At 48.7% G+C, this 24,353-nt stretch overlaps 1 protein-coding gene across 1 annotated transcript in view; it reads right to left on the reverse strand.

Moving 5' to 3' along the window:
* The window catches only part of DDR2 (discoidin domain receptor tyrosine kinase 2), a 1,312,077-nt gene that overhangs the window by 250,040 nt on the left and 1,037,684 nt on the right, over window positions 1–24,353 (reverse strand). The window contains exons 13-14 of the mRNA XM_044301410.1: window positions 23,810–23,937; window positions 10,387–10,578 (exon numbers count right to left, since the gene is read on the reverse strand). Coding sequence (XP_044157345.1) covers window positions 10,387–10,578; window positions 23,810–23,937 — 320 coding nt within the window. The remainder of the gene's footprint in view (window positions 1–10,386; window positions 10,579–23,809; window positions 23,938–24,353) is intronic.

Below are 24,353 nucleotides of genomic sequence, written 5' to 3' on the forward strand. Positions count from 1 at the left end.
CTTGCTTGGCGCATGTGCTGAATTTGGTGGTGCAGAAGTTCATTCACAACTACCCCGACATGTCAGAGCTGCTGCATAAAGTGCGGGCCGTCTGTTCGCGCTTCCGGCGTTCACATCCTGCTGCTGCTCGCCTGTCTGCGCTACAGCGTAACTTCGGCCTTCCCGCTCACCGCCTCATATGCGACGTGCCCACCAGGTGGAACTCCACCTTGCACATGCTGGACAGACTGTGCGAGCAGCAGCAGGCCATAGTGGAGTTTCAGCTGCAGCACGCACGGGTCAGTCGCACTACAGAACAGCACCACTTCACCACCAATGACTGGGCCTCCATGCGAGACCTGTGTGCCCTGTTGCGCTGTTTCGAGTACTCCACCAACATGGCCAGTGGCGATGACACCGTTATCAGCGTTACAATACCACTTCTATGTCTCCTTGAGAAAACACTTAGGGCGATGATGGAACAGGAGGTGGCCCAGGAGGAGGAGGAGGAGGATGAGGAAGAGGGGTCATTTTTAGCACTTTCAGGCCAGTCTCTTCGAAGTGACTCAGAGGGAGGTTTTTTGCAACAGCAGAGGCCAGGTACAAATGTGGCCAGCCAGGGCCCACTACTGGAGGACGAGGAGGACGAGGATGAGGAGGAGGTGGAGGAGGATGAGGATGAAGCATGGTCACAGCGGGGTGGCACCCAACGCAGCTCGGGTCCATCACTGGTGCGTGGCTGGGGGGAAAGGCAGGACGATGACGATACGCCTCCCACAGAGGACAGCTTGTCCTTACCCCTGGGCAGCCTGGCACACATGAGCGACTACATGCTGCAGTGCCTGCGCAACGACAGCAGAGTTGCCCACATTTTAACCTGTGCGGACTACTGGGTTGCCACCCTGCTGGATCCACGCTACAAAGACAATGTGCCCACCTTACTTCCTGCACTGGAGCGTGATAGGAAGATGCGCGAGTACAAGCGCACGTTGGTAGACGCGCTACTGAGAGCATTCCCAAATGTCACAGGGGAACAAGTGGAAGCCCAAGGCCAAGGCAGAGGAGGAGCAAGAGGTCGCCAAGGCAGCTGTGTCACGGCCAGCTCCTCTGAGGGCAGGGTTAGCATGGCAGAGATGTGGAAAACTTTTGTCAACACGCCACAGCTAACTGCACCACCACCTGATACGCAACGTGTTAGCAGGAGGCAACATTTTACTAACATGGTGGAACAGTACGTGTGCACACCCCTCCACGTACTGACTGATGGTTCGGCCCCATTCAACTTCTGGGTCTCTAAATTGTCCACGTGGCCAGAGCTAGCCTTTTATGCCTTGGAGGTGCTGGCCTGCCCGGCAGCCAGCGTTTTGTCTGAACGTGTATTCAGCACGGCAGGGGGCGTCATTACAGACAAACGCAGCCGCCTGTCTACAGCCAATGTGGACAAGCTGACGTTCATAAAAATGAACCAGGCATGGATCCCACAGGACCTGTCCGTCCCTTGTCCAGATTAGACATTAACTACCTCCCCATAACCATATATTATTGGACTCCAGGGCACTTCCTCATTCAATCCTATTTTTATTTTCATTTTACCATTATATTGCGATGCTACCCAAAGTTGAATGAACCTCTCCTCTGCCTGTGTGCTAGGCCTAAATATATGCCAATGGACTGTTGCAGTGGTGGCTGACATGAAGCCTGATTCTCTGCTATGACATGCAGACTAATTCTCTGCTGACATGAAGCCAGATTGTCTGTTACGGGACCTCTCTCCTCTGCCTGGGTGCTGGGCCTAAATTTATGACAATGGACTGTTGCAGTGGTGGCTGACGTGAAGCCTGATTCTCTGCTATGACATGCAGACTGATTCTCTGCTGTCATGAAGCCAGATTGTCTGTTACGGGACCTTTCTCCTCTACCTGGGTTCTGGGCCTAAATTTATGAAAATTGACTCTTACAGTGGTGGGTGACGTGAAGCCTGATTCTCTGCTATGATATGAAGACTGATTCTCTGCTGACATGAAGCCAGATTGTCTGTTACGGGACCTTTCTCCTCTGCCTGGGTTCTGGGCCTAAATTTATGAAAATTGACTCTTACAGTGGTGGGTGACGTGAAGCCTGATTCTCTGCTATGATATGAAGACTGATTCTCTGCTGACATGAAGCCAGATTGTCTGTTACGGGACCTTTCTCCTCTGCCTGGGTTCTGGGCCTAAATTTATGAAAATTGACTCTTACAGTGGTGGGTGACGTGAAGCCTGATTCTCTGCTATGATATGAAGACTGATTCTCTGCTGACATGAAGCCAGATTGTCTGTTACGGGACCTTTCTCCTCTGCCTGGGTTCTGGGCCTAAATTTATGAAAATTGACTCTTACAGTGGTGGGTGACGTGAAGCCTGATTCTCTGCTATGATATGAAGACTGATTCTCTGCTGACATGAAGCCAGATTGTCTGTTACGGGACCTCTCTCCTCTGCCTGGGTGCTGGGCCTAAATATATGCCAATGGACTGTTGCAGTGGTGGCTGACGTGAAGCCTCATTCTCTGCTATGACATGCAGACTAATTCTCTGCTGACATGAAGACAGATTCTCTGTTACGGGACCTCTCTCCTCTGCCTGGGTGCCGGGGCCTAAATATCTGAGAATGGACTGTTCCAGTGGTGGCTGACGTGAAGCCTCATTCTCTGCTATGACATGCAGACTAATTCTCTGCTGACATGAAGACAGATTCTCTGTTACGGGACCTCCCTCCTCTGCCTGGGTGCTGGGCCTAAATATATGCCAATGGACTGTTGCAGTGGTGGCTGACGTGAAGCCTCATTCTCTGCTATGACATGCAGACTAATTCTCTGCTGACATGAAGACAGATTCTCTGTTACGGGACCTCCCTCCTCTGCCTGGGTGCTGGGCCTAAATATATGCCAATGGACTGTTGCAGTGGTGGCTGACGTGAAGCCTCATTCTCTGCTATGACATGCAGACTGATTCTCTGCTGACATGAAGCCAGATTCTCTGTTACGGGACCTCTCTCCTCTGCCTGTGTGTGTGCTGGGCCTAAATATATGCCAATGGACTGTTGCAGTGGTGGCTGACGTGAAGCCTCATTCTCTGCTATGACATGCAGACTGATTCTCTGCTGACATGAAGCCAGATTCTCTGTTACGGGACCTCTCTCCTCTGCCTGTGTGTGTGCTGGGCCTAAATATATGCCAATGGACTGTTGCAGTGGTGGCTGACGTGAAGCCTCATTCTCTGCTATGACATGCAGACTAATTCTCTGCTGACATGAAGACAGATTCTCTGTTACGGGACCTCCCTCCTCTGCCTGGGTGCTGGGCCTAAATATATGCCAATGGACTGTTGCAGTGGTGGCTGACGTGAAGCCTCATTCTCTGCTATGACATGCAGACTGATTCTCTGCTGACATGAAGCCAGATTCTCTGTTACGGGACCTCTCTCCTCTGCCTGTGTGTGTGCTGGGCCTAAATATATGCCAATGGACTGTTGCAGTGGTGGCTGACGTGAAGCCTCATTCTCTGCTATGACATGCAGACTGATTCTCTGCTGACATGAAGCCAGATTCTCTGTTACGGGACCTCTCTCCTCTGCCTGTGTGTGTGCTGGGCCTAAATATATGCCAATGGACTGTTGCAGTGGTGGCTGACGTGAAGCCTCATTCTCTGCTATGACATGCAGACTAATTCTCTGCTGACATGAAGACAGATTCTCTGTTACGGGACCTCCCTCCTCTGCCTGGGTGCTGGGCCTAAATATATGCCAATGGACTGTTGCAGTGGTGGCTGACGTGAAGCCTCATTCTCTGCTATGACATGCAGACTAATTCTCTGCTGACATGAAGACAGATTCTCTGTTACGGGACCTCTCTCCTCTGCCTGGGTGCCGGGGCCTAAATATCTGAGAATGGACTGTTCCAGTGGTGGGTGACGGGAAGCCAGATTCTCTGCTATGGAACCTCTCTCCAATTGATTTTGGTTAATTTTTATTTATTTAATTTTTATTTTAATTCATTTCCCTATCCACATTTGTTTGCAGGGGATTTACCTACATGTTGCTGCCTTTTGCAGCCCTCTAGCTCTTTCCTGGGCTGTTTTACAGCCTTTTTAGTGCCGAAAAGTTCGGGTCCCCATTGACTTCAATGGGGTTCGGGTTCGGGACGAAGTTCGGATCGGGTTCGGATCCCGAACCCGAACATTTCCGGGATGTTCGGCCGAACTTCTCGAACCCGAACATCCAGGTGTTCGCTCAACTCTAGGGATAACCTCTTTTTTTCTTTTTTTCTTGTATGCATTCTACTCATCATGTCTGACCAGGTGATGCAGTTCACTTCCAAGTTCTGGAAAGCTGTCTGCAAACTGCTGGACATCAAACTAGATATTTCTTCTGCTTACCACCCACAGATCAAAGGGCAGGTGGAATGCATTAATCAAGTTCTAGTCAATTATTAGCACCTCTTCAACTCTGCATGTCATGACGACTGGGTTGCTCTGCTTCCTTCAGCAGAGTTTTATTACCATTCCAGCAAGGCTACAGATAAGACCCCTTTTTTATTGTGTATGGTAACCAATTATGAATTCATCTTCCAGTAACTGTCTCTTCTGGAGTTCCGCCAGCTGATACCTCTGTCAATTTTGCTCAGAACAAGGAAGTAAAAAAACTAAGAACTCTCTATTACAGGCGTTTGCTCATATGAAGAAGCCTGCAGACCACAAACACAGTACTCCACCTTAATATTCTCCGGGATCCAGGTCTGGACATCTTCAAAAAACATCAGTCTCAAGGTATCATCATATAAGTTGACACCCCCTTTCATTGGTTCTTATAAGGTGTTAAAGCAGCTAAATCTGGTCTCTTAACCATTTAAGGACCACAGAATATACCTCCCCTAGTGACCAGGCCCTTTTTTACAAATCGGCACTTCACAACTTTAACAGTGTATTGCTCGGTCATGCAACTTAGTAACATAGTACATAAGGCCGAAAAAAGACATTTGTCCATCCAGTTCGGCCTGTCATCCTGCAAGTTGATCTAGAGGAAGGCAAAAAAAAACCTGTGAGGTAGAAGCCAATTTTCCTCACTTTAGGGGAATAAAAATTCCTTCCCGACTCCAATCAGGCAATCAGAATAAATCCCTGGATCAACGACCCCTCTCTAGTAGCTATAGCCTGTAATATTATTAAGCTCCAGAAATACGTCCAGGCCCCTCTTGAATTCCTTTATTGTACTCGCCTTCACCACCTCCTCAGGCAGAGAGTTCCATAGTCTCACTGCTCTTACCGTAAAGAATCCTTTTCTATGTTTGTGTACAAACCTTCTTTCCTCCAGACGCAGAGGATGTCCCCTCGTCACAGTCACAGTCCTGGGGATAAATAGCTGATGGGATAGATCTCTGTACTGACCCCTGATATATTTATACATATTAATTAGATCTCCTCTCAGTCGTCTTTTTTCTAAAGTGAATAACCCTAATTTTGATAATCTTTCAGGGTACTGTAGTTGCCCCATTCCAGTTATTACTTTAGTTGCCCTCCCTCCTTTTCTTCTCACAAATACAGATTTCTTTGGTGGTATTTGATTGCTGCTGAGAGTTTTAGTTTTTCTGATATTAATCAAAATAGGCCGCAATTTTCTCCAAAAAAGTGTATTTTTAACTTTTTCTGGTAAAATTGTTCAAATATAATTACATTTCTATACAAGTTTGTGCCAGAATTTATTGTGCTACATGTCTTTGATAAAATAAATCCAATAAGTGTATATTTATTGGTTTGCGCAAAAGTTATAGCGTTTACAAACTATGGTACAAAAATGTGAATTTCCGCATTTTGAAGCAGCTCTGACTTTCTGAGCACCTGTCATGTTTTTTGAGGTGCTAGAATGTCAGGATAATATAAATACCCCCAAATGACCCTATTTCAGAAAGAAGACACCCCAAAGTATTCGCAGAGGGGCATAGTGAGTTCATGTATGATTCTTTTTTTTTCACAAGTTAGCGGAAAATTACACTTTCTGAGGAAAAAAGAATAATAATAAAGTTTCCGTTTCTGCTAACTTCTGGCAAAAAATAATAAAAATCTCCCACGGACTCACTATGCCCCTCAGTGAATACCTTGGGGGGGTGTCTACTTTCCGAAATGGGGTCATTTGTGGGGTGTGTTTACTGTTCTGGCATTTTGGGCGGGGCTAAATTGTGAGCAACCCTGAAAAAGCCTAAAGGTACTTGTTGGACTTTCGGCCCCCTTACGCCCCTAGGCTTCAAAAAAGTGTCACACATGTGGTATCGCCGTACTCAGAAGAAGTAGGGCAATGTGTTTTGGGGTGTATTTTTACATATACCCATGCTGGGTGAGAGAAATATCTCTGTAAATTGACAACTTTGTATAACATTTTTTTTTTTAAGTTGTCATTTACAGAGATATTTCTCACACACAGTATGGGTATATGTAGAAATTTTGCGGAACGGAATTGCAGACCCATTCATTTCTATGGGGACAGACTTTCTCCCGCTCGGATCCGGAATTGCGGATCTGCACTTCCGGGTCCTCACTTCCGTTTCGCAATTGCGGACAAGAAAAGGCAATTTCTATATAGTTCTGGCAGTGTGCGGATCCACAAAATGCGGAACGCACATTGCCGGTGTCCGTGTTTTGCGGATCTGCGGCTCCGTGGATCATACGGACGTCTGAATGGAGCCTTACAGGGGGTGATCAATGACAGGGGGGTGATCAGGGAGTCTATATGGGGTGATCAGGTGTTAATAGGGGGTTAATAAGTGACGGGGGGGTGTAGTGTAGTGGTGTTTGGTGCTACTTACAGAGCTGCCTGTGTCCTCTGGTGGTCGATCCAAGCAAAAGGGACCACCAGAGGACCAGGTAGCAGGTATATCAGATGCTGTTAACAAAACAGCGTCTATTATACCTTTTCTAATGTTAAAAAAAAAATCACATCTACAGCCTGACAGCGAATGATCAGCGCTGGCAGGCTGTAGTTTAACTTCTCAGCTGCGCGTTCACCCAAAATCTCGGGTCTCGCGAGATGACGCCAATAGGCGGCGCTGAGCCTGAGACTGCCGCCGCCCGGACGCCTATCGGCGTTACGTGTGCGGCAAGTGGTTAAAAGTTTTGCCTTCCGGTCTCATTATGTATCCCTAATTATTTGCATATGTTCTTTCTCAAGCTATTTATCTCCAATCAGTGCCCCAGAAGTTTTGTTCCTGCTTTTGCTCTTGGTACCAAAAATGCATATTAGGTCAAAAGTATTATAAACGTGAAGATTAAGAGGTACTCTAAAACCTTCTTCCTAGTGGAGTGGAAAAGTTTTGGTCCTGAGGAGAGGTCTTGGGAGCCCACTGAGAACATTGATGCCTCTGGTCTGCTGAAAAGATTACTGCAACTGTTCGAACCAAAGAAGAAGAGTGCGTAGGAGGGAGGGTGTACTTTTATATCAGTAATCCATGCCTGCCACTGCTCCACAGTGTTGGTCAGGCACAGATGCTGTGCAACTCACCTTTCTGCTGTCTTTCCTGTGGTCCAAACCTGCTGGTCTTCTCCAGATTTCTTGTGGTGTGCCTGGTCTTCTGCCTGGGCTTCTCTGGCAGGCAGCAATCCACCTTTGCTGTAAAGTATATGCACATGCTCCCTTCAACTCCCAAAGGGCCAGCGCGCATCCTAATTTATACCAGCCGATGGCACCTTCCCATACAGTCATGTGAAAAAATTAGGACACCCTTTGAAAGCATGTGGTTTTTTGTAACATTTTTAATAAAAGGTTATTTCATCTCCGTTTCAACAATACAGAGAGATTAAAGTAATCCGACTAAACAAAGAAAACTGAAGAAAAGTCTTTTCAAGATCTTCTGTAAATGTCATTCTACAAAAATGCCTATTCTAACTGAGGAAAAAGATAGGACACCCTTGCCCCTAATAGCGAGTGTTACCTCCTTTGGCTGAAATAACTGCAGTGAGACGGTTCTTGTAGCCATCTACCAGTCTTCGACATCGGTCTGAGGAAATTTTACCCCACTCCTCAATGCAGAACTTTTTCAGCTGTGAGATGTTTGAGGGGTTTCTTGCACGTACAGCCCTTTTCAAGTCACCCCACAGCATCTCAATGGGATTCAAATCTGGACTTTGACTTGGCCATTCCAGGACTCTCCATTTCTTCTTTTTCAGCCAATCTTTGGTTGATTTACTAGTATGTTTTGGGTCATTGTCATGTTGCATGGTCCAGTTCCGCTTCAGCTTTAATTTTCTAACTGATGGTCTCACATGTTCTTCAAGCACCTTCTGATACACAGTAGAATTCATCGTGGATTCTATGATGGTGAGCTGACCAGGTCCTGCTGCAGCAAAGCAGCCCCAAACCATGACACTTCCACCTCCATGCTTCACAGTTGGTATGAGGTTCTTTTCTTGGAATGCTGTGTTTGGTTTACGCCAAACATGTCCTCTGCTGTTGTGTCCAAATAATTCAATTTTGGACTCATCTGTCCAAAGAACATTATTCCAGAAGTCCTGGTCTTTGTCAACTTTATCTCTGGCAAATGTCAGTCTGGCCTCGATGTTTCTCTTGGAAAGCAAAGGTTTCCTCCTTGCACACCTCCCATGCAAGTTAAACTTGTACAGTCTCTTTCTGATTGTAGAGGCATGTACTTCTACATCAACAGTAGCCAGAGCCTGCTGTAGTTCTCGAGATGACACTTTAGGGTTTTTGGAGACCTCTTTTAGCATCTTGCGGTCTGCTCTTGGGGTGAACTTGCTGGGGCGACCAGTCCTGGGCATGTTGGCAGTTGTTTTGAAAGCCTTCCACTTGTAGACTATCTTCCGGACAGTGGAATGGCTGATTTCAAAATCTTTTGAGATCTTTTTAAATCCCTTCCCAGACTGATAGGCTGCTACAATCTTTTTTCTGAAGTCCTCTGACAGCTCTTTTGCTCTCACCATGGTGCTCACTCTCACTTCAACAGTCAGGAGCACACCAAACTAAATGTCTGAGGTTTAAATAGGGCAAGCCTCATTCAACATGCAGAGTAACGATCTACTAATTATGTGCACCTGGTGTGATATACCTGTGTGAGATCTGAGCCAATTTAAGAGGGAATACATGTGAGGGTGTCCTATCTTTTTCCTCAGTTAGAATAGGCATTTTTGTAGAATGACATTTACAGAAGATCTTGAAAAGACTTTTCTTCAGTTTTCTTTGTTTAGTTGGATTACTTTAATCTCTCTGTATTGTTGAAACGGAGATGAAATAACCTTTTATTAAAAATGTTACAAAAAACCACATGCTTTCAAAGGGTGTCCTAATTTTTTCACATGACTGTATGTGATAGTGCTTGGCAACAGATTATCTAGCTTGCTAGTTCCTTGCAAAGGTGTGCTGTATCAATTTGTCTGCTTGTGTACAGACTTCTGCCTGATTCCTGTAATATGACCCTCCACTGCTTGATCTGACCAGTGCCAGTCCTTCATATTGACACTTCTCTGCCTGCCCTGTCCTCAGACTGATTACTGTACTGCATATATTCTGCCAGCCATGACTATGCTATGTCCCTGACTATGATTTTGTCTGGCATTATCAACTACACAGAGACTACTCCAGGAGACTGTGACTGGGTGTTTATCCTGCTGCAAAGTCCAGATCTCTATTAAGAGGTTACAGGGTAAATATCAGGGGACTACCAGGACAATGCTTTTAGGATTAGCCAAAATCTGTAACTTTTGGTTGACACAGAAGTTCCACTCCCACTGCCATAAAACTGTAATATATCATCGTGGGTTCTTTTGCCCCCTCACTATTCCACTCTTTGTATTTGCCCCAAGTGTCATTGTCACCACAGGTACTTCAGTCCCTACCATCACCACTGTAGCTACAAGTGCCCGACTACCATGAACACCACAGCTATGCAGGAAGCGTATTTTGGGTACCCTCCAGATCACACAAGGCGTTGTTGCCTCTTCTTAGGACTAAAGAAGGCACTCCTTTGAGGGCCACAGTGAAGACAGAGGTGATGCAAGTGATAGGCTTCTCTAGGGCTGCAAGTAGAAGGAACCCTGCCTCAAAGGTACTTGTCACACTCAGAAGTGACATCCACATCATCCTTCTGTGACTAATTATGAGTGAGCCATTCAGTCCACAATGTCATCCTCTTTGGTGCCTGCCAGAAAAGAGGGAGAACAGTAGCCTGCTGTCATTACTACTGGCTGGTGCTGATTGTGCTGCTACTGCTGTTTGCACTACTACAGCCATTCCAATTCTCACTCGTGAATGATGTGTCACGGGTCTTTCATTTTCCACTCTGTCATTTACCAGACATTCTATTATGAAGCCTATTTTTACTAAATGACAACCATACTGTACCTGTTACTTCTAATAGTTGTAGAAACTTACTTGATAGTTATGGTGGCACTGAGGGGCTCTTTTTCTGCTTGTTTGCGTGAAAGAAACTGGTTAAGATCACCATTTTCCATATACTCTGTTATCATGCACAGTGGGTCCTCTGTAATACACACTGCCAGCAGGCGAATAATATTAGGATCCTTTAACCTGGACATTATCTTTATCTCCTTTAGAAAATCATTTCTGCAAAACAATGAAACAAAATACATAATCTAATGGATTCCTCATTTTGAAAAATTGTCCAATTGTTTCTTGAAGTGGTTTTCTGGGTGTTGGTATATAATCATTATAACTATTATGATTAGTTTGCATATCAAATCATGTATAGTACACCAGTGGCATAGCTAGAAATAACTGGGCTCCACAGAACATTTTTGAATGGAGCCCCTTCCAGAAACTTATTCGCAGCCCCCTCCTACCGTGCAACCCCTACTCCTGCGGCTAGTTAAAATCACTCTCACAGATGAGTTCCAGCAGCTGCTCCATCCGTTTACTACATGAGTACTGTATGTCATGTCACTCTATATACTGTCACTCTTTATATTGTCATTGTATAATACTGTTGAGGGGAGCCTGACAGGAAAATCTTTTTGTCCACCTCCTAGGTGGGCCACTTCTGAGTTTGGGCCCCAAAGCAGCTGATTTCCCTGCTTCCCCTATAGCTACGTCCCGGGTATACACGCATTAACGTAACATCTAGTCTTGAATCTGTTGCCTGAGCACCAAACTTTGTTCGCATATAGTTGTGGTCGTGGCAACCAAGTACGTGTCTGTCCTACCTGAGTTACCCTACCCCTAAGTGGTCAGAGTTGTGCCGTGACCGTGTCGTGGAGGGACGCCTGAAAGAGGGCATCCCCTTTGAGAGTAACAGGAGAAAAGGGTGGGTGGGAGGGAGGACTCTGCACTACGTACGTTTGTGGGAGGGCGCCGGCCGTTGAAGTAGGTGGCCAAGCCCCTCCCACAAATACAGGCCAATGAATCGGCCTTACACTTGTGGTCGTGGCAACCAAGTACGTGTCTGTCCTACCTGAGTTACCCTACCCCTAAGCGGTCAGAGTTGTGCCGTGACCGTGTCGTGGAGGGACGCCTGAAAGAGGGCAAAAGACATACTGGTAGGCAGAAAAGTTTTATTGCAAAATATGTTACAAAGCTAAAGTTTGAAAGGCTGCCGACATTTCGGTTTCAGGGTGTGGTATGTAGCGGTTGAAACAAGACGAGTGCCAACGCCCCAGCCTCTGTATGACATGTGCAGGCACTCGGTTCTTGGAGGCCGCGGATGCCGCGCCTATGCGGAACGAATGACCCGAAATGGTGGCAGGGTCGCCACCCGTGCTGGCCACTAGTGACCTGACGTGGGATATGAACTGCTGGGTGGTGAGCGGCACCACCCCGAAGGGTAACAGAGGACTGTTCGGCCCGGCCCCGGACAAGGCGGACCGCAACCGACGAAGCACCGTGACGGGACACCATTGATGTGCTGTGGGAAAGTAGGATATCTGGACAGGGGGTCCGCACTGGGAGGTCTTGGACGTCTTGAGGAGCAAAGTGAACCCGTCGGAGTTCTGGACCAGTTGGCTGACCGTGAGGAAGTTGTCGCTGCCTGGTGAACAGGTGAACTCCCCAGGTCTCAGGAAGCCGTAGAAGGCCAAGTAGATGGCGGATTTAAGTACCAGGCTGGCCAAAACCCCGAAAGGATTACCGTCCAAGGCATCAGACAGTTTGCGGAAAAGAGGGCCGGTGACCGGCTGCCTGCGTGTTTGGCTTTGAGGCCCGCACTTGCTCAAACCCTTGAGGGCGGCTTTGACAGTGTGTAAGGTGAACACTGATGCTAGCTCGGGGTTGCCAAGAGAGAGAAAGTGTTGCACTCCCGCCAGGTATGACCTTACTGTAGCGTGGGAGAGCTTGCGTACAGAGTGGCAATACCCGATGAACGCCAAGATGTACTCTGGAAAACTGGAGTCCTCCTGAGGACATTCTCCTCGAAACTTGCAGAACGTCTTCCACCCGGTGTTGTACGCCCTGGTCGTGTTAGGCGAGAGGGAATGGCGTATTAGAGCGTGGGCCGTCCCAAGGTGATCGGCTACACTAGCCTTAAGGACTCGAGAGGAGGGATGGTGGCGCCTGTCGCATCTGCCTCTGGCATTATCTGGAAGAAACGGGAGAAGTTAGCCCTCGACAATGCGTCAGCAGCCCCGTTCTGCGCCCCTGGCACGTGCGCACTAAATATATGAAAGTGGTGCTGCAGGGAGAGCTGCACCAGCCGTCTGAGAAAACACATGACTTGGCTGGATTTTGACAGTCCACTATTGAGAATGTCCACTACGGCTGTGTTGTCAGTCACGAACAGAACAGACTGACGTACCCAAACCTTGCCCCAAATGTGGGCGGCTACCACAATGGGGTACAGCTCGAACAGCGCCGAGGTCTGGAGGAAGCCTGGGATTTGTACCACCTCGGCAGGCCATGCGTCTGCCACCCAGTGGGTGCCGAAAATGGCGGCAAAACCTGAGCCCGCAGCTGCATCTGAAAAGACTGTAGGTGACTGACACGACAGCTCGGGTACAAACAAGGAGACCCCGTTCCAGTGGCTCAGGAAATGATCCCACATGTGGAGGTCCGCTAGGGCTAGACTGTCCAAGCACACCGGGCTGTCCTGTTCTGGGGCGGAACTCAAGAGCGCGAGTAGGCGGGATATGAAAGCTCTGCCCTGTGGGATGATGCGCATGGCGAAGTTCAACATGCCCAGAAGAGACTGAAGGTCCGCTTTAGTGACCACGGTCGTGACTGCGAACCTGTGAATGACTCCTCTAATCCTCGTTAACTTGTCCTCGGGCAGTCTAGCTAGCATGCGCTGGGAATCTAACTCGATGCCAAGAAAGGTGATGACTGTGGCCGGGCCTTCTACTTTCTTGGGGGACACCGGGACATCTAATTGGGAAAAGCACCTGAGTAACTTGCCCAGCCCTAGGGGGAGTGCCCCTGGCCTCTCAATCAGCAGGAAGTCATCCAGGTAGTGGATGACAAATTCACAGAGGACTACGTGTTCCAGGATCCAGTGGAGTGCCTGAGCCAACTGATCGAAGAGCCAGGGGCTACTCTTGGACCCGAAGGTGAGCTTAGTGGAGAAGTAGTACAGGCCTTTCCACTTGATGCCGTGCCACTGCCAGAGGGCTGGCATGATGGGAAGCAACTTGAAGGCATCTGATATGTCGGCTTTGGACAGCCAGGACCCTGGGCCCGTTTTCATGATGATAGCGATAGCCTGGTCTATTGAGGCATATCTCATGCCCACTTCCTCCGAAGGAATAAGGGAGTTGAGACTGGGGACCTGGGAGCCGTGTGGGGCCGATAAGTCGATAATGAGTCTCTCCTTCCCGCTGAACTTGCCTGTGACTACCCCCACGGGACTGACTCTCCAGCGTTGAAAAGGGGGCACACCAAAGGGACCGATTAAGAACCCCTTGCTCAACTCAGCTTCTATGAGTGCGTCTACCGAGGCGGGATTTCTTTCGGCTGACTGAAGATTTTTGCACTCGTGTGTGGACTCTGGAGTCGTGATCAGTCCCGTGTGGAAACCCTCGTGAAATCCTGTCACCAGGAACTGAACAAACCCAGGGTTGTGGTGGCCTCGCAAGAATTCTTGTAGACGGCTGATATTGACCACACTCATGTAGCTTTTTACGGATTTTAATGAGCAAGCTACTCGGGGGTGAGCCCTGAAACAATTGGTACAGATATGCAACAACCGGCACTGCCCAAAATTACAAGAGGCGTAGTTAAAGTTGTTGCATATCTGTGCCCTACCAAGCTGAATGATGGGCCGGCCCAGCTTGTCTACTGAGCTGGGGGGCCTGAAGACCTCAAGAGGACCAGCTGCCGAGCTGGAGGGGTAGGACGCCGTGCTGACGGCGGACTTGTCGCACCACTCAACCGAGTGGAAGATAGATTGACAGGCGGAACAGGAGGGAGCCTTCAGACCTGCAAAGTGTCTGCAGAAAAGCTCAGTGTCCAGGTTGGACCAGTCAGTGACGTGCTGAAACTGGGAGAGAGCCGCTGCCGCCTTAGCTGCAAATGAGCAGTGGTAGTCGTAGAACGCGGTTCCTCCGTACCTATGACCCAACTCTGTGACCCTGAAGAGATAATGGTCTAGTTCCTCCCTCCTGTCCGGCCTGGCAGTACAAATGACATCCCTGAAGAGACTAAATGCCATAACGAATTCCGGGATGGACAATTTGCGGTTGAGCCGGTGGTCGCGGCTCCTTAATACCACTGACACTTCTCCACAAGCTATGACCCTATTATCAGAGAGGTCCCTAGATGCGATCAGTAGAGACGCAAGATTGACATCCCTACCCTCCAGGATGTCCTTCCTGATGTTGAGCGGGACATAGTGGGAGGGAGTCACGTTGGGGACGGACTGGGCAGAACGAATGTCTGCTGTGGCGGAGGTGGAGGCGACCGGAACCTCGAGGGAGGAAACTGGTGCAACTGTGCTGCGAGCCTCGATGGACTCCAACCTCGCCTGCATGGATGTGACGGCCGACGTTAAGTTGTTTAGCATGACGTGTAATTGAGTTAGCGATGTTTGCATCGTAGTTGCAGGGGGATCATTGGCGCTGGATGCCAGGGAGTCTCTCCACAGCCGATACAGTTCAGCTTTCCTAGCGGTTGCCGGGAAAGGAACGCCCCGCTTTGTCAACTCCGCCATCAGCCTAGGAATTGTCCAATCGCGTAGGGACGGTGTGCTGCCCCTCTCGGATGCCTGTGCCACGACCTCGTCCACCGACGCGTCTACAATGTCCGAAGCACGTGACATAACGGCTGTGAAAAGAGTAATGTAACATGACCGACTAGCCTGATGGTCGCCGGCACCCGTGCAGCTGTCTAACCACGTACCGGAAAGTGAACAATTGCCGTGAGGTATGCACACTGAACCAGAAGAGCCGTGAAGGAATGGCCAGGAACCGCCACCCGGGAGTCCATGCAAGGAGACCCGACGTACTTACCAACTGAGAATCCCTATGTACTGACTTGACGGAAGTGAAATGAAATGAAAAAATGACCTGTACGTTGACAAAAAAACACATGAGACCCCAGCCTGCGGCCAAGCACTTCCCATCCCCCGACGTGTACCTCACTACCTTGGTAGCCAAGGAAAAATCAATTGAGATCCCACCAACTTCTCTCAGACTAACCACTGTACAGAACCTGGAAAACAACAACGGAACAAATGCAAAAGAAACCAGTCAATGCGTGAGGCTCGATGCCAGGACGTGTACGTGAGGGGAGGTATGGTGACTGATGGGAGAAGGTGTGTTTTGTTTTTTTTTGATGGAAAGAAACCCCCTACCTATCTAAGCGGCACGGCGGCCCGTGCCAGACTTTACGTGAGCGGGGAGCGAGCCGTTGCCTGCACCGCTGTGTTCCATGGTAACCGCGTGGGGAACGCGGAGTTCCCTGGTACCATGAAGCACGTGGGGATGGATATTGGCAACGGCTGACAACCCCCGCAAACATGGAACGAGTGCCACGTGGAGAGCTGACGCATGTCCCTGACAGGGTGCTCAGTGCGGGGCCCTCTCTGTCCCTGGGTGGCGCCGTCCGCCGGCTGAGCACTTCTGCCGCGTGGGGAGCAGCGCAGCCCTCAGGCATGAGGTCGGCCCAGGGGGGCCCCTGGCGACGAGGGCCCCATCTTGCCGAGGCTAAGCGTGCCACGTGGGGGGCCTCACCGGTCCCTGATGGGGCGCCCAGTGCGGGGGTGCCCCCCTTACTCCATGGGGGGCCGCCTCCCGCCGGCTGGGCACCTCCACCGCGTGGGGAAACGGAGTTGCCCCCTGGCATAGGGGGGAGGCCTAATCAGACGTGCCTCCCCCCTTCTGTGTGAGACGTGCCACGTGGGGGGCGCACCACTCCCTGATGGGGTGCCCAGTGCAGGGGAGCCCCACTGCTCCATGAGGGGCCGCCCCCCGCCGGCTGGGCATCCCCACCGCGTGGGGAGAAAAATGCGCCCCCTGGCAATTGTGTGTGTCGGCGCTCCACAGCTGTCTGCGCTGCCCACTAGGTGAGGGAGCGAGGCAGCGCAGGCTGTGTACCGGCCGTGAAGAGGGGGGCGGGAGCGGGCGGGGAATTGGCCCTCATGTGACCACAGGCTCCGCCCCCCGCCAGAGAGCGGTGCCGAGCGTGAGCCTGGGCGGCGAAGGAGGGGGGTGCCGTAAGTGTGGCTGCATTCCCCCCCCTCCCCCCGGCGGCTGACAAAGTGCCGCATGTGGAACGCTGCAGGAGGGGTGAACGAGACGCAGCGTATGGCGGCCCCTACATACCAAAGGGCCGACCATCGCACTGCTGCCTGCACTTACCCAATCCACCAGACGACTGCCAGGTACGAGCGCACGCTTCCAAGGACTCTGCACTACGTACGTTTGTGGGAGGGCGCCGGCCGTTGAAGTAGGTGGCCAAGCCCCTCCCACAAATACAGGCCAATGAATCGGCCTTACACTTATTTCTCCAAGAATGTATGATATATTCAGGGATGTACTGTATCAAGTAACCATAGTGCCCCATATCAAAACTTAGAATAGGGCCCCACTCCACCATCACCACCTTTAGCAGCAGGTTTAAAATGTGGAAAATGTAATTATTATTTTGGTCTCCCTTATGCGCAGAGTTAATGGACACAGTCATGTCAAAGTAAGGAGATCATTTGCACCCTGATGTTACAGTAAGGGGAATGCTCATGATGCCACAGTAGTATAACAATTTGCACAGTGACATCACAATAGTGAGATAATGCCCACAGTGATGTCACAGTACAGGGATACTGCACACAGTGATGTCACAGTACAGGGATACTGCACACAGTGATGTCACAGTTGTGAGTTAATGTGTACAGTGATCGTCTACTCAGTGATGTTACAGCAGCACAAGAATTATAGAAACATACAATAATAATGCACAACATGATACAGCACAGAGATAACACAAGCAATAGAAAAATGGTCACCATGCACCTTTGACCCCACAGCAAGGAAAAAAACTGTAATGATGTTCCATACTGGTATAATGTACACATATTATAGCACAGGAATAATGCAATAAGAACTGCCACAAAAAGAGGTAATAAATGTTAAGTTTTTACACACCATCTTCCATAGTCCTTACTTATTGCACTTTATGTCTGGACAGAAATAGGTTCCTTTGGTTGTTGGGCTCCATAGCATCTGCTACGCTTGCTACCCTAAGAGTGACGCCCATGGAAATATTCATTTTCTGTGTACAGTAAGGGGTGTCCAGACTTTACTAAGTGATGGCATATCCTCAGGATAGGCTGTCTCTAGTTGATCAGCTGTTTAGTTATAATTAGGGATTAGCGAACCCGAACTATAGTACCGAATTTTGGGGTGTCCGTGACACGTACCCGAACCCGGACATTTTCGTAAAAGTCCGGGTTCGGGTTCGGTGTTCGTCGCTTTCTTGGCGCATTTTGAAAGGCTGCAAAGCAGCCAATCAACAAGCGTCATACTACTTGCCCCAAGAGGCCGTCACAGCCATGCCTACTATTGGCATGGCTGTGATTGGCCAGAGCACCATGTGACCCAGCCTCTATTTAAGCTGGAGTCACATAGCGCCGCCCGTCACTCTGCTCTGATCAGCATAGGGAGAGGTTGCGGCTGCGACAGTAGGGCGAGATTAGGCAGTGATTAACTCCTCCAAAGGACTTGATTAATCGATCGATCTGCAGCTCTGCATCATTGAGCTGCTGAAATTCAATTGCTCACTGTTTTTAGGCTGCCCAGACCGTTTGTCAGTCACTTTTTACTGGGGTGATCGGCGGCCATTTTGAGTCATGTGGTGTGCTAGCGCAAGCTGCGACCAAGTGCATTTAACCCTCAATGGTGTGGTTGTTTTTTGGCTAATTCCTACATCAGGGTGAAGCTGTCACACCAGGTGCATTTAACCAGCAATAGTCTGGTTATTTTTTGGCCATATACTACATCAGGGGCAAGCTGCGCCTGTCACCAAGTGCATTTAACCCTCAATGGTGTGGTTGTTTTTTGGCTAAAGCCTACATCAGGGTGAAGCTGTCACACCAAGTGCATTTAACCAGCAATAGTCTGTTTATTTTTTGGCCATATACTACATCAGGGGCAATCTGTCACCAAGTGCATTTAACCCTTAATGGTGTGGTTGTTTTTTGGCTAAATTCTACATCAGGGTGAAGCTGTCACACCAAGTGCATTTAACCAGCAATAGTCTGTTTATTTTTTGGCCATATACTACATCAGGGGCAAGCTGCGCCTGTCACCAAGTGCATTTAACCCTCAGTAGTGTGGTTTGTCCAGCTGTCACAAAAAGTGCATTTAACCATCAATAGTGTGGTTATTTTTTGGCCATATCCCAGTCTAATTCTGTCAGTAAACCTATACCTGTCACCCAGCACCTAAAATACTCGGCCTCAAATTTATATCCAGCTAAATCTGTCGTTAGTGCTGTAGCTGGGCGAGTTATTTAGTGTCCGTTCAAGCACATTTCTTGTTCTGGGATGAAATACAATTCCCAATTTAGCTATTTCAAAATTTAGTGGTTTCTGCTGTATCAGAGCTATTTGAAATCTATCCCTAAAAGGGTAGATCATATTGAAGGTGCACATAGGGTCATTCAGAATAACTTCACACACACGCTACTGTGCATTTCCAAGTCTAATTCTGTCACTAAACCCATACCTGTCACCCAGCGCCTAAATACTAGGCCTCAAATTTATATCCAGCTGAATTTGAATACAATACATTGGGCCAAATAATATTTTTGTTGTTGTGGTGAACGATAACAATGAGGAAAACATCTAGTAAGGGACGCGGACGTGGACATGGTCGTGGTGGTGTTAGTGGACCCTCTGGTGCTGGGAGAGGACGTGGCCGTTCTGCACGTCCACACGTCCTAGTGTACCAACTACCTCAGGTCCCAGTAGCCGCCAGAATTTACAGCGATATATGGTGGGGCCCAATGCCGTTCTAAGGATGGTAAGGCCTGAGCAGGTACAGGCATTAGTCAATTGGGTAGCCGACAGTGGATCCAGCACGTTCACATTATCTCCCACCCAGTCTTATGCAGAAAGCGCACAGATGGCGCCTGAAAACCAACCCCATCAGTCTGTCACATCACCCCCATGCATACCAGGGAAACTGTCTCAGCCTCAAGTTATGCAGCAGTCTCTTATGCTGTTTGAAGACTCTGCTGGCAGGGTTTCCCAAGGGCATCCACCTAGCCCTTCCCCAGCGGTGAAAGACATAGAATGCACTGACGCACAACCGCTTATGTTTCCTGATGATGAGGACATGGGAATACAACCTCAGCATGTCACTGATGATGACGAAACACAGGTACCAACTGCTGCATCTTTCTGCAGTGTGCAGACTGAACAGGAGGTCAGGGATCAAGACTGGGTGGAAGACGATGCAGGGGACGATGAGGTCCTAGACCCCACATGGAATGAAGGTCGTGCCACTGACTTTCACAGTTCGGAGGAAGAGGCAGTGGTGAGACCGAGCCAACAGAGTAGCAAAAGAGGGAGCAGTGGGCAAAAGCAGAACACCCGCCGCCAAGAGACTCCGCCTGCTACTGACCGCCGCCATCTTGGACCGAGCACCCCAAAGGCAGCTTCAAGGAGTTCCCTGGCATGGCACTTCTTCAAACAATGTGCTGACGACAAGACCCAAGTTGTTTGCACGCTGTGACATCAGAGCCTGAGGTGAGGCATTAATGTTCTGAACCTTAGCACAACCTGCATGACCAGGCACCTGCATGCAAAGCATGAACTGCAGTGGAGTAAACGCCTTAAAAACAAGGAAGTCACTCAGGCTCCCCCTGCTACCTCTTCTGCTGCTGCCGCCTCGGTCTCTTCTGCTGCTGCCGCCGCCTCGGCCTCTTCTGCTGCTGCCGCCTCGGCCTCTTCCTCCGCCTCTGGAGGATCGTTGGCACCTGCCGCCCAGCAAACAGGGGATATACCACCAACACCACCACCTCCGTCACCAAGCGTCTCAAGCATGTCACACGGCAGCGTTCAGCTCTCCATCTCACAAACATTTGAGAGAAAGCGTAAATTCCCACCTAGCCACCCTCGATCCCTGGCCCTGAATGCCAGCATTTCTAAACTACTGGCCTATGAAATGCTGTCATTTAGGCTGGTGGACACAGACAGCTTCAAACAGCTCATGTCGCTTGCTGTCCCTCAGTATGTTGTTCCCAGCCGCCACTACTTCTCCAAGAGAGCCGTGCCTTTCCTGCACAACCAAGTATCCAATAAAATCAAGTGTGCACTGGGCAACGCCATCTGTGGCAAGGTCCACCTAACCACAGATACGTGGACCAGTAAGCACGGCCAGGGACGCTATATCTCCCTAACTGCACACTGGGTAAATGTAGTGGCAGCTGGGCCCCAGGCGGAGAGCTGTTTGGCGCACGTCCTTCCGCCGCCAAGGATCGCAGGGCAACATTCTTTGCCTCCTGTTGCCACCTCCTCCTACTCAGCTTCCTCCTCCTCTTCTTCCACCTGCTCATCCAGTCAGCCACACACCTTCATCACCAACTTCAGCACAGCCCGGGGTAAACGTCAGCAGGCCATTCTGAAACTCATATGTTTGGGGGACAGGCCCCACACCGCACAGGAGTTGTGGCGGGGTATAGAACAACAGACCGACGAGTGGTTGCTGCCGGTGAGCCTCAAGCCCGGCCTGGTGGTGCCCAGCTATGTGGCCCCCTCACAGTAGCGATGCCCAGCTATGTGGCCCCCTCACAGTAGCGATGCCCAGCTATGTGGCCCCCTCACAGTAGCGATGCCCAGATTAGAGATGCCCACCATCATCAGTGCCAGAATGGGAGTCGCACACTGCACAGGGGGCATCATCATCAGTGCCTTCCTTCCCCCCCCCCCTCCCCCAGTCTGCAGCTTTAGGGGGGGGAAAAAAACAAAAAAACACATGCTTACCTGAGTCCTTGATGACGTGCTCCCACTCTCATTCCCGGTCTTTCAGCGCTCCTCCCACAGCCAGCAGCGCGATGTGCGGCCAGCAGGGGGAGCGCTGGAGCCCTGCTTCACTCTGGATATAGCCCCGTCAGCCCAGCCGGCAGTGACAAGAACTGCCGGGTGTCTATGTGAGTGTGTGCGCGCCCCCCTTTGCCTCTGCGCCCCCCCCCCCATCTCATATTATACAGTACATGTTTGATGAGCGCTCAGACGGGGCCTGGCATTGTCACTTTACTTCATGCCGGGCCCTGTCGGAGCACTCCATGAGTCAGGGCTTTACTCCGTCTCTCCTGGGGGGCCCCGTGGGCCCCCCTGACTTAGGGGCCCGGTCGCAAGTGCGACCGCTGCGACCCCTATAGCTACGCCACGAACCCGAACATTTTCGGGAAGTTCGGCCGAACTTCTCGAACCCGAACATCCAGGTGTCCGCTCAACTCTAGTTGTAATTCAATCGTAATTAAAGGGAATGGGAGCAGTGCTGTAGTAACAAGCTCCCTCCGCTACAAGATTGATAGAGCTGTGTAGTTCTGGAGATGGGGTTTCAGCAATCAGCTAGTGATGGCCTATCCTAAGGACAAACAATTTATCGGACACAGAATAAGTCTTGTCTTTTTGTGTCCCAGAAATCAGCAATTTGTTATAGCTGTTATTTCCCATCTTTTACATTTCTGTACAGAAATTGTCAGGTTAAAACTTTGTAAATGAAAAGTTTTATCTTGCTTATATAGTGCCAACATATTTTTACAGATTTAAACGGGTTTTCCGGGTTCAGAGCTGAACCCGGACATACCCACATTTTCACCCAGGCAGCCTGCCTAATATGAGCAGCGGAGCATTTCATACTCTGATGCTCTCCTTTTGCCCTGTGCTGAATCACACAGGACAAGGGCTTTTTTAGGGGTTACGGTGACCTACTGGGCCCTCCATAGGGACTGCTAAGCAGAGGCTTCCACCTATCAGTGTATTCAGTGACATTACCGGCACTAATGGGCCCGCTTTAACGCTACCCTAGCCTGTAAAATGGCTAGGGCAGCATTTAAACCCGCCCATCAGAACCGAATACACTGTTCAGGAAAAGCCTCTGCCCAGCAGTGTAAAAACATAATAAAAAAAGCCTTTGCTCTGTGCAATCCAGCGCAGGCCAAGGGAGAGCATGAAACGCTCCGATGCCCATAGCACAGGGCCTGGGGGAAAATGTGGGTATACATAAACATGGTATAACAGAACCACCCCTGCTATGAGAGGGTTCCATGGTAAACAATAATGATTAACAATTTACTAGAAAATGTACACACAAAAAAAATCATATTCTAGCTAAATTTGTAAAGATCTAGGGATTTAAATTTATTGGGTCTCACTTATCTCTTCATTGTTTACCAGCCTATCAACAATTCTCACAGTGCAAAACTGATGACAGTGATAGGGTGGGTCTGTGCAAAGCAGGGGTAAAAGGCTATTAATAAAAGCACTGATAAAAGTATCATGGTGAAAATTAACTTTCATTACTCCAAGTAAAACCTGTACTGCAGCAATCTCCTGGTTGGACGTTACTGCTGTCACTAAGAGCAGAATGGAAGGGTGGCTGAGAGCACTTCAGCCTGAGGATCCACCTGAAGGATACTTGAGGGATCTGCACCCACCAAAATAATAGTTCCTTTGTTACTTTGTTGATAATTGAATCTGAAAAAAGTGAACACTGTGAACTGTTATGTCACTAATTCCTGAAGAGGTTTTGCAGGGTGCATTATCCTACTAGAGGAAGCCACTACCATATGGTTTCCAATAAGAACATTGCCCAGAATATTACACTACCTCTACAGTCACCTCAAATTACTACAAGGCCTCAAAAATGTTCTAGCAAAGTGTTGAAGATGACACATAATCAGATCATCTGTTTCATCTACAACATTGCTTTAGAACAGGCATGCTCAACCTGCAGTCCTCCAGCTGTTGTAAAGCTACAACTCCCAACATGCCCGAACAGCCTACAGCAGTGCATTGTGGTAGTTTTACAACAGCCGGAGGGCCGCAGGTTGAGCATGCCTGCTCTAGAAGAATTAAACCAAAAAAAATGATTATTTTTTACCATGTAGGTAGCTTAATGTTGGAGACATTATAAAGTAAAATGTATAGAAAAAATATTTAACTTCATGGACAGGAATGTTATTTGGTGCTCTTGTTTTATTTCTTTAGTCCAATGTGCATTCAATGCAAATGTTACATAATATTTACTTATTCTAAAATTAGCTAATTAAGCTTATAAACATTTTTATTTTATTCCATATATTACTGTGAAGATAACAGTGTCTCTGCCTAATGTCTATTTAGGAGATTGATTTCCAGTTCGTACTGTATGTCTCTGTGTTGTTAACTAATTCAAAGTGAAATACAGACCTTGCATTCTTGTTGGCATCTGCTCTGAGCATTTTCACAGCCACAAGAGTGGGCTGACAGATACTAGTAGACAAAATCAAATCATTGTCTAGGAAGGCTTCTACCCCCTCTGCTTCACAGAGATGAACCTAAAAAGAACAATTGAAATCTTTAAAAACTTTTTTATATATATAAATGAACATGTATTTGACTATTTGATTCATTTCAGAGATGAATACTAAACAAATTCTGTCAATATCTCTTCCTAATTGCGTCAGTTCTACAGTATATATTCATACTGCACAGCCTAATACACCTTGTAGTGGTTGCATATTAAGAATATTCAGCTACAATAAAATGCAAACCACTGTACCATTAAAGAGTCACACAATTTAATTTCATTCAATAAATTCATAGTGCAAATAGAACATTTCTAAATCGCATCATTTAAAAAATATGCCTGTGTCCACCTGAAAAAAGCTGTAAAGTCTTCGTCACTAGGGGTCTCATTTTTACCTAATTTTTAGTCTACTGCCTGTTGTCAGTAGGGTGGCCACTGGCTTCA

The sequence above is a fragment of the Bufo gargarizans genome, chromosome 7, assembly GCF_014858855.1.
Source record: "Bufo gargarizans isolate SCDJY-AF-19 chromosome 7, ASM1485885v1, whole genome shotgun sequence".
Classification (NCBI taxonomy): Eukaryota; Metazoa; Chordata; class Amphibia; order Anura; family Bufonidae; genus Bufo; species Bufo gargarizans.